Source organism: Scylla paramamosain, chromosome 32 (assembly GCF_035594125.1).
Source record: "Scylla paramamosain isolate STU-SP2022 chromosome 32, ASM3559412v1, whole genome shotgun sequence".
In the NCBI taxonomy this organism is placed as follows: Eukaryota; Metazoa; Arthropoda; class Malacostraca; order Decapoda; family Portunidae; genus Scylla; species Scylla paramamosain.
In genome coordinates, this window is record NC_087182.1 from 18,442,381 (window position 1) to 18,452,380 (window position 10,000).

The following is a 10,000-nucleotide window of genomic DNA, read 5'->3' on the forward strand; positions in this document are numbered from 1 at the left end:
CTTTCTGGTAGAGAATGTGACATCACGAAGCCTAAGGGAGGAGGAGGAGGAGGAGGAGGAGGAGGAGGAGGAGGAGGAGGAGGAGGAGGAGGAGGAGTGGGAGAAGGAGGAGGAGGAGGAGGAGGAGGAGGAGGAGGAGAAGAAGGAGGAGGAGGAGGAGGAGGAGGAAGAGGAGGAGGAGGAGATGATGGAGGAGAAGGATGGGAGGGTTATCAAGGTTCTCTCTCTCTCTCTCTCTCTCTCTCTCTCTCTCTCTCTCTCTCTCTCTCTCTCTCTCTCTCTCTCTCTCTCTCTCTCTCTCTCTCTCTCTCTGTGTGTGTGTGTGTGTGTGTGTGTGTGTGTGTGTGTGTGTGTGTGTGTGTCTCTCTCCAGGACCTTCCCTCCGTCCCTCCTTCCGTACCATCGGCAGCCTCGAGACAAATCAAACACAAACAGATCCAGATATCGGCCCTGAGGAACACCCTGTCAGGTTTCACTTGTCTCGCCCAAGGTCACAAAAGTCGGCGCAGCGTTGCGAGTTTGGCTTCGGTCTTTGGTTTCACTGGTCCTGACCACATTTTGGGCCAGCGAGGGCCACTCCTTCCCTATATAAGCTTGGTGCCAGGGCCAGCTGATACGCACTCCATCCTAGGCAAGTCTTGAAGGAGCACCGCGGCAGAATGGCTTTACAATATCTGGTTGGTGATGCTGGTGTTGGTTATGAGTATATATATGTTAGAGTATATTCTTGTCTTTTAGGATTTTTATGGGTTGCCGTACATATTGACTTATTGGGGATTGGTTTTTCGCTCTTATTGATACGTTTCATTCTATTTCTTTGGTTGTGCTTTTTTCTTGCTTCGTTTTTTTTTTTTTTCTTTGTTATGTGTTCTCTATGCCTCCTCCTCCTCCTCCTCCTCCTCCCCCTCCCCCTCTTCCTCCTTTTCCTTGCATTGCTTCACATTGCCTCTTCACGTCACGTCTTCGTCTGTCATGGTTTTAAAATGTGAGTTATTGAGCCTTTCCTTCACGCATCGCCCCCATTACCTCTCTGCTTAACGAGGCCGCTGCCGCCCCAGGTGTCGCTAGCGGTGGTGGGCGTCGTCCTTGCAGACCAGCACTCCCACGTCAGCTTCAGCCTCGGCGGTGCCCCTAAAGTGACTCACCATGCCAGCCACCACCACGTCCCCGTCCACCACACACCAGTCCACCACGCCCCCGTCCACAAACCCCGCGTCCACCACCCAAAGCCTCATCATCCTCGTCCTGCCCACCACGCCCCCGTCCACCACCCTCAACCTTCCTACCACCCGCAGCCCGCCTACGGCCACCACGAGCCCGCCGAGCCCGCTTGCGCCGCCAACACCACCAAGCCGTGGTGCCTCGAGGACGCCGAGTACCCGCTGTACGAGATCAAGCACGCCGCGGAGTACCACTACGAGAAGCTGCTGTCCCTGTACGCCGACGTGGCTGACCTCAGCACCGAGCTGTCCGTGGAGCGGCCCAAGACCCTGGATGAGGAGACCTACCTCTGCCCCTCCGCCACCGCCTACGTCAGGCCGCTGCGCGCCATCAACACGGAGGGCAAGTGGCGCGTCATCGTGAACAACGTGGACGTGCACTACGAGACCCTGACGCAGACCACCCGCGTGGAGGAGTGTCTTACCGCCGGCGACGCCTGCCCGCTGGTGCCCGAGTGCTACGAGTCCTCCTGCCTGCAAAAGTCCATCTACCACCGCTTCCTCGTCTACGACCCCTACGACCAGTACTTCCCTTTCGCCGTGGAGACCTTCAAGCTGCCCGCCAGCTGCGCCTGCCTGCTCGGCGCCTACACCATTGACCACTAACTCCAAGATAGTATTGATAGCGATTCGCTTCCAGTCCACTGCAAGACAAATGTCTTTCTAGAATTCTCTCTGCTCCAGCTGTCCATCCCTCCTGTGCACCACCTTTGTCTTTGTGTTCAGCGTCTCGCCCTCAGCTCACTCAACTCTTGCCACCGATACGAACCCTGTGACCTCAATATGACCTCGATATGTAAGAGCCGTGGGTGTTAGCGCCCCACCTCTCCCCGCCCTGGCCGCGGTACGTAAAGAAAGCAGTTCTCTAGTCATCTCTGTGTGATAATATTTAAATTATAAATGTTAATATATTTACCTGCAAACATGAAATAAAATTGTGCATAGAACACAGTGTTTCTTATCTTTCACGAATGGTCAGTCCTTCACTGTCTTCCCTGCTCACCTCACAGCCACGTGGTGTCCCTCAAACCTTCAGTTTGTGTGAGCGCGACCCTTAATCAGCAGTGTCAGAGCTCCGCTGCAACTTAAATGCTCTCAATGCGTGTTTGGGTCTTGTATCTCCTACTCTTTTCCTTTTGAAAGAACTCTGGTGAACACTCTTTTCTCCAGAATCCTTCTCTACATTTGGATATACATTTGACATTCATAAAAAAAATCATATATATATATATATATATATATATATATATATATATATATATATATATATATATATATATATATATATATATATATATATATATATATATATATATATATATATATTATATTATATTATATTCAAACGTATATTTTTGTGTATTTCATGTTTCTGTAATAGAAAGACTAAAATATTTGTGTATATTGCATATGTGTAACTAAATGTCGTCGGAGGAAGATGGTTGAGATTGTGGAGGCTGTGGTGTGGTGGTGGTGGTGGTGGTGGTGGTGGTGGTGCTAGTGGCAGCGGAGGCGGCGGCGGCGTTGGCTGTGGCTGTGTGTCGCAGCGCGGTGTTCCGGTGAGGTTTTCCTGATGATGCAAAGCTTAGGAGCCGAGGGAGGATTGCTAAACTCTATTAGTCGAATATAGATTACATTCTCCGTCCAGCCTTCGTCCCCCTCCCCTTGCCTCTACCTTCCCACCCCCCGCCTCCTTCCTTCCCTCTCTCCACCACCGGACATGCTGGGGATGCATGTGTCTCCGCGCCGCGCCGCCCTGCTTCCTCCTCCTGCAAGCGACGCTCCCTCCTCCGCCTCTCGGTTGCTATTTTTGGAACGAGGGCGGCGCCGCGGTATATAAAGGTGTGCAGCGGGGAAAAAAGACACACTTCTCTGGATCCCTCTCCTGCAGCACCTGAACGATGGCAGCGAGGCTTGTGGTGAGTGGGCGTGCAGTGTCCAGAACGCTGGCACACGCTGGATAGGTAGACAGCTCTCACGCAGGCATGTTAACATGGACAGGTGGTCTGGTGAATGGTTAGACAGAAGTCTCACTTAATCGGATGAATAAAAGCACAAGCAACAGGGAGTAGCGATGAGCAGGAGTAGACAGGTAAAGGTGGAAAGTAGATAGAACATAACTACACGGATAGAAAGATACCTATCGGATTGTCAGATGAAGAAGTAAGCAGGCAGACGGAGCCTTCATATCCCATCGTGTCTTGCAGGCGGTCCTGGCGGTGGCAGCCGTCGTCTTGGCGGAGCACCTCCCTCATGGGGGCAACACCGCTCCACGGCGGCAACAAACAGTCCATGTAAATCGGGCACCCGCACCAGCACCTGCCGTCCATGCACAGCGGGGACCCGTCAGACACAACACTCTTTCTACGGTGCGCCGCCCCGTCCCCAACCCCTTCAGTACCCAGCAGCCCACGTACGGCCAACACCCCACCCGCCCCACCTACAGGCCCCAGCCCACCTACACGCCCATCACCCCGGCATATGGCCCCCCGTCCCACTCCCCCGCCCCAGCCCCCTCATACGGTTCCGACCAGCCCGCCTGCGCCGCCACCTCCGGCAAGCCCTGGTGTATCGAGGACAAGGACTACCCAAGCTACGAGATCCAGGCCGCCGCCGAGCGCAATGCGGACAAGCTGCTCACCCTGTACGCCGACGTGGCTGACCTTAACACCGAGCTGTCCGTCGACCTGCCCCACTACCAGACGGAGGAGACCTACCTCTGCCCCTCAGAGACCTCCTACGTCAGGCCGCTGCGCGCCATCAACACGGAGGGCAAATGGCGCATCATTGTGAACGGCATCAAGGTGCACTACGAGACCCTGACGCAGACCACCCGCCTGGAGGAGTGCCTCAACCCTGGCTACGCCTGCCCGCTGGTGCCTCGGTGCTACGAGTCCAAGTGCCTGCAGAAGTCCATCTACCACCGCTTCCTCGTCTACGACCCCTACGACCAGTACTTCCCCTTCGCCGTGGAGACCTTCAAGCTGCCCGCCAGCTGCGCCTGCCTGCTCGGCGCCTCCACCCTCGAACATTAACAACAATACTGACAACAACAGCAGCGACAAGAACAACACAACTCTCAATGCTTCCATAATCCGCCCAATGCCTCAAGCCCGAAACCCTAGTGTCCTTTAACCCCTAGTCTCTGAGCCCAAGTCCCGGCCTGGCACAGCCTCGGCCACACGTGAAGAAAGCAGTTCTCTAGTCATCTCGGTGCTCAACAAAACTTTGACTTGTTCACCACGACACTACTATTTATTTTCAGGCTGTTGTGCTGCTACTCAGCACAGCATCCTGATACAATAAACAACCTTGCATCACTCCCTAGTTTCCTTCCTTGGGATCTGCGTGTTCCTTGCATGCTGACCTCGACCGCTGTCCTGCCTCACCTCCCATAAGCTTTCTGTGACGTCTTTATGCTAATCGTGCTCGCCTTGTATCTCACAGTGCGGCGTGTCATATCGGTTTCGTGACGTCCTGCCTTTCCTGCTCACCAATTAGAAGTGTCAGTAAGTTCCTTTGTGCAGACAGAGATCAATAAAACTGCCGACACAGACACGGATCGCTCATGGGAGGAGGATGGGCAGGAGCCTTCCCCCTCACTCTCCTGGGTGTCACTTCCTTGCCGGGACACGATATGTTGTGTGCGACATTTCTTTGCAAACTCCACCGTAATTTCCGCCAAGAGGAAATTGCATCTAGAACAAGTTTCTTTTCCAGTAAATTCCCCTTAAAGCAAAATGTGTCAGTGTAAATTCCACCCTAAGTAAATTCCATCTCAAGTAAATTTCGACGAGAGTAAATTCCCGCTTGAGTCAATTTTATCCCAAGTAAATTGCGACCAGATTAAATTCCGACAACAATAAATACCTAAGTAAATTCCCACCACAGTAAGATTTATTCCAGACAAAGTAAATCTCTCCCACTTAATTCCTTCACGAAAATTTAACATAGAATAATACAATGATAAATTAAACGAAACCCAACCTAACCTATGCTGACCTAACCTAACCTAACTTAACCTGACCTGGCTCAACCCAACCCAACCCAACCCAACCCAACCAACCCAATTTAACCAATCTTAAGCTGACCGAACTTAATAAAAAGAGGGAACTATTTTACGAAAAGGAGTGATCAAATGGTTCAAGCTTAACAAGCTTCTATAGCAATATTTCCCTTAGATAAAAAGAATGAATGATAAAAAATGAAGTAATCAGCGCCATGTTTTTATTTATTTTTATTTGTATTTATTTATTTATTATTTATTTATTTATTGTTATTATTATTATTTTTTTTTTTTTTTTAAGTAGCCAAGTGGAAATATTAGCATGGTGTCTTTATTTAGTCCTTACTCAGTAGACAAGAAGCAAAGGAGTGGGTACCAGTGGTCTCCTTTCAGTTGAGGCGCGGCAGCTGCTTTGTCATATGGTGTCGAGTGAAAGGAGGATGAGGCCAGTTGGTCTTCGTGTTTTGAAATCCCTCTCTTGTTGTTGTTGTTGTTGTTGTTGTTGTTGTTGTTAGTTATTGTTATTGTTATTGTTGTTGTTGTTGTTGTCTTCTTCTTCTTCTTCTTCTTCTTCTTCCTTCCCCCCTCTCTATCTCTCTTTCTCTGGAGCATTTTTTTTTTAAAGTTGACATATGTACTTTTGTACTTTCTTAATTTTTAAGAGGTATAGAGATGCACGTTTGCCTCACGTGCAAACCAATATGTTTAGTAATTGGTACCCATGAACTGAAAGTAACCTAGGTGGTTTATGGACAAGCTGCTTTAGTTTTATTCCCACGGTCGTGAAATGCATCGCACATTTTAATTGTAATATTAAGGATTATTTGTACGCATATTTGTGCTTTTGAAACATTCAAAAAGTGTGTTTTATAAGAGGCAGCGAAATCTACGTAACTCGATTAAGAACTGGCTTTGCAGGAAGGAAGCAGGTTATTGCGTCTTTACCTCCACGCGGTATCCTGAACCTTGCCAGGTGAGCCGGACTGGCAGTGGTCGAGGTCAGCATGCAAGGAACACGCAGATCCCAAGGAAGGAAACCAGGAAGTAATGCAAAGTTGTTTATTGTATCAGGAAGCTGTGCTGAGCAGCAGCACGACAGCCTGAGTATAAATAGTAGTGTCGTGGTGAACAAGTCAAAGTTTTGTTGAGCACCGAGATGACTAGAGAACTGCTTTCTTCACGTGTGGCCGAGGCTGTGCCAGGCCGGGACTTGGGCTCAGAGACTAGGGATTAAAGAGCACGAGGGTTTCGGGTTTGAGACATTGGGCGGATTATGGAAGCATTGAGAGTTGTGTTGTTCTTGTCGCTGCTGTTGTTGTCAGTATTGTTGTTAGTGTTCGAGGGTGGAGGCGCCGAGCAGGCAGGCGCAGCTGGCGGGCAGCTTGAAGGTCTCCACGGCGAAGGGGAAGTACTGGTCGTAGGGGTCGTAGACGAGGAAGCGGTGGTAGATGGACTTCTGCAGGCACTTGGACTCGTAGCACCGAGGCACCAGCGGGCAGGCGTAGCCAGGGTTGAGGCACTCCTCCAGGCGGGTGGTCTGCGTCAGGGTCTCGTAGTGCACCTTGATGCCGTTCACAATGATGCGCCATTTGCCCTCCGTGTTGATGGCGCGCAGCGGCCTGACGTAGGAGGTCTCTGAGGGGCAGAGGTAGGTCTCCTCCGTCTGGTAGTGGGGCAGGTCGACGGACAGCTCGGTGTTAAGGTCAGCCACGTCGGCGTACAGGGTGAGCAGCTTGTCCGCGTTGCGCTCGGCGGCGGCCTGGATCTCGTAGCTTGGGTAATCCTTGTCCTCGATACACCAGGGCTTGCCGGAGGTGGCGGCGCAGGCGGGCTGGTCGGAACCGTATGAGGGGGCTGGGGCGGGGGCGTAGGACGGGGGACCATATGCCGGGGTGGTGGGCGTGTAGGTGGGCTGGGGCCTGTAGGTGGGGCGGGTGGGGTGTTGGCCGTACGTGGGCTGCTGGGTAGTGAAGGGGTGGGGGACGGGACGGCGCACGGGGGGGCGGGCAGAGTGCCTGACGGGTGCCCGCTGCACTTGGACGGCTGGTGCGGGTGCCCGATTTATATGGACGGCAGGTCCCTGGGACGCATGGATGATGGGCGCCCGCTGTACATGAACACCTGTTGCTGGTGGATGGCCCCCTTGAGGAAAGTGTTCCGCCAGGACAACGGCTATCGCCGCCAGTGCCACCTGTGGGAGGTGGCGGAAGGTGAGGGTCTGTGTTACCTGGATAACCATTCACTTGCTGGTGTGTCACTGGTGTCTCCCTGCCGGGTACTTGAGTCTCCTAACGTGTGTGGCTCCTTGACAGCTTCCCGTCTAATTCTACTGTCTTGTTTACGTGTTTACTTCTTAGATATCTTCTAGTTAGTTTACCTGTTTTATTATCTTGCTGTTACCTGTCTAGTTATGTTTATCTGTCTATCATTTCACCTGACCACTTGCCCATTGTTGTTGATGTGACTGAGTAAGGGCTGTCTACCTGTCTACCTGTGTATCTGTCCAGCGTGCTGGACACTGCACGCCCACTCACCACAAGCCTCGCTGCCATCGCTCAGGTGCTGAAGGAGAGGAATCCAGAGAAGTGTGTCTTTTCCCAGCGCCACACGCCTTTATATACCGCGGCGCCGCCCTCGTTCCAAAAATAGCAACCAAGCGGCGCAGGAGGGAGCGCTGCTTGCAGGAGGGAACAGCGCGGCGCGGCGTGGAGACACGTGTCGCACGGATGGAGGGGGCGGGGCGGTGCAGGGAGGAAAGAAGGGAGGGAGAGGGGAAGGGCTTTGATTTGCGGATCAGCGCACAAATCATCGGTCATCGCGAGCTATCCATCTTGATTGAGGAGACACCAGGCGCGCTGACAGCCTCGGGGCGGGGGAGGGTTCCTGCTGCTACTGCTGTTGCTGCTGCTGCTCGAGTTATGAGTTATTGTCACTACTGTGGTTGGTGATACTGCTGGATGCTGATACTGTCTCTTGCCTTAGTATGACGGTACTAAATATATGCACACGTTGAGCATACACTGATAGATAAAGATAGATAGATAGATAGAGACGTAGGTATTAACACTTGGGCTTTAAAAGGAGTCTGCATTTTGTGATCATTAAGTGTCTTGTGATGAGTGTTGGTCTGGGGTCTTTCACATGTATTCCATATTCGTACAGAGGAGAGATGTGTAGGTTGATCTCTTCTATGGTTTTATTGAATTTTGTTTTGTTTGTATAAACATTGATAAGGATAAGAAGGAACGGTCGCAATACTAGTAAAAGGAGAAGAAAATAAGAAAAAGAAGAACAAGAAGAAGAAAAGCAACAACAGCAACACCAAAAACAACAATGACAACAACAACAACAACAGGAGAGGCAGGAGCAGGAAAATAAAGGGAACAGGAAAACAAAAAATCAATAACGAAATGAAAGTGGAAAAAAGGAAACGAGGAGAAAGAAAAGAAAAAAACAAGATAAAAAAAATAGAAGAGAAATCAGAGGGGATATCAAGAAGAAGAAGAAGAAGAAGAAGAAGAAGTCAACATTTGGATCTGGCGTTGCAGTTGAAGCGGATCTAAAAATAAGAGAACCGGAGGATTTGAGTTTGGGAAGCAATGGTGAGGAAGAGGAAAGTAAGAGGCACTTCGCTTACATTTTACTTTCCTTCCACTCCCTTTGTGTTTCCTCCTCCTCCTCCTCCTCCTCCTCCTCCTCATGATAATTGCGTCACACCTCGTCCATGGCAGGTGTGGCTGAAGGAAATGTAAGGAATTTTGTTTTCTTTTGATAATAGTGCGTTGCGGAAGGCGAGTCTTCAGAGAGAGAGAGAGAGAGAGAGAGAGAGAGAGAGAAGGAAGGAAAACAGGAATAGTAATAGAGTGGGAGTGAAGAAACTGCTGAAAAAAATAGAGTTTAGAGAATAGAGAGGGAAATAATGAAAGAGAGAGAGAGAGAGAGAGAGAGAGAGAGAGAGAGAGGAGAGAGAGAGAGAGAGAGAGAGAGAGAGAGAGAGAAGGAAGGAAAACAGGAATAGTAATAGAGTGGGAGTGAAGAAACTGCTGAAAAAAATTAGTTTAGAGAATGGAGAGGGAAATAATGAAAGAGAGAGAGAGAGAGAGAGAGAGAGAGAGAGAGAGAGAGAGAGAGAGAGAGAGAGAGAGAGAGAGAGAGCATCTGACTCAAAAGTGTTTAAATCCTTGACGTAATTTCAACTTTCGTCCTCTCCCGACATTTTCACATTCGCTTCAAAAAATGGTTTAGGAAGTTTGAAATTCTAGTCCTTGACCTGTTTTGCGTTAATTTCTTTTTTCTTTTTTTTTCCCTCTTCCTTGTGTGTGTGTGTGTGTGTGTGTGTGTGTGTGTGTGTGTGTGTGTTATCGTGTTATCGTCGCTTCTGTGTGCGATGAATGTTTACAGACCACTCCAGCTCTTAGTTTTAATCTCACAATAAAACCTCTTTCGCTAAACCTCTTGAAATAAAACTCTTGCAGTAAAGTCCATTGTATTATCCTCTGGCATGATGCTGAGTGCTTTTATCTTTTAACCTGGAGGTTTGCCCTGCACGTCAGTCTCGCTGAGGTGCTGGTCCCAATCACACTCGCCCACTCTCGCCTGGTCCCTCACGTCAGGTCAGCTAACATGCTGTGAGTTGTTCTGAGCCAGCGGATGAAGACGAGTGGAGGAGGAGAACCCAGGTGCTAAGTACAACCCCACACTAGTACCTCTTGTATTCTGGCAAGGTCACCACTTCCTAAGACAAAAACTATCATATGACGGTAAACACTGCGCC

At 50.2% G+C, this 10,000-nt stretch overlaps 3 protein-coding genes and 1 pseudogene across 4 annotated transcripts in view; 3 read left to right on the forward strand and 1 right to left on the reverse strand.

Annotated features, from left to right (window-relative positions):
- Positions 1 to 10,000, forward strand: part of LOC135089350 (neurotrophin 1-like) — a 102,967-nt pseudogene that overhangs the window by 21,740 nt on the left and 71,227 nt on the right. The window lies entirely within an intron of this gene.
- Positions 588 to 2,167, forward strand: LOC135089351 (neurotrophin 1-like). Its single transcript, XM_063984916.1, has 2 exons — positions 588 to 677; positions 1,059 to 2,167. Exons 1-2 carry the CDS (start codon positions 660 to 662, stop codon positions 1,824 to 1,826), a joined length of 786 nt encoding a protein of 261 aa, XP_063840986.1. The 5' UTR covers positions 588 to 659; the 3' UTR covers positions 1,827 to 2,167.
- LOC135089349 (neurotrophin 1-like) lies at positions 3,064 to 4,540 on the forward strand. Its single transcript, XM_063984915.1, has 2 exons — positions 3,064 to 3,139; positions 3,428 to 4,540. The coding sequence occupies exons 1-2, from the start codon at positions 3,122 to 3,124 to the stop codon at positions 4,253 to 4,255; spliced, it is 846 nt and encodes a 281-aa protein (XP_063840985.1). The 5' UTR covers positions 3,064 to 3,121; the 3' UTR covers positions 4,256 to 4,540.
- On the reverse strand, positions 6,272 to 7,825 carry LOC135089345 (neurotrophin 1-like). The gene is made up of 2 exons (XM_063984909.1): positions 7,761 to 7,825; positions 6,272 to 7,417 (listed from the first exon to the last, which is right to left on the reverse strand). The coding sequence occupies exons 1-2, from the start codon at positions 7,776 to 7,778 to the stop codon at positions 6,557 to 6,559; spliced, it is 879 nt and encodes a 292-aa protein (XP_063840979.1). The 5' UTR covers positions 7,779 to 7,825; the 3' UTR covers positions 6,272 to 6,556.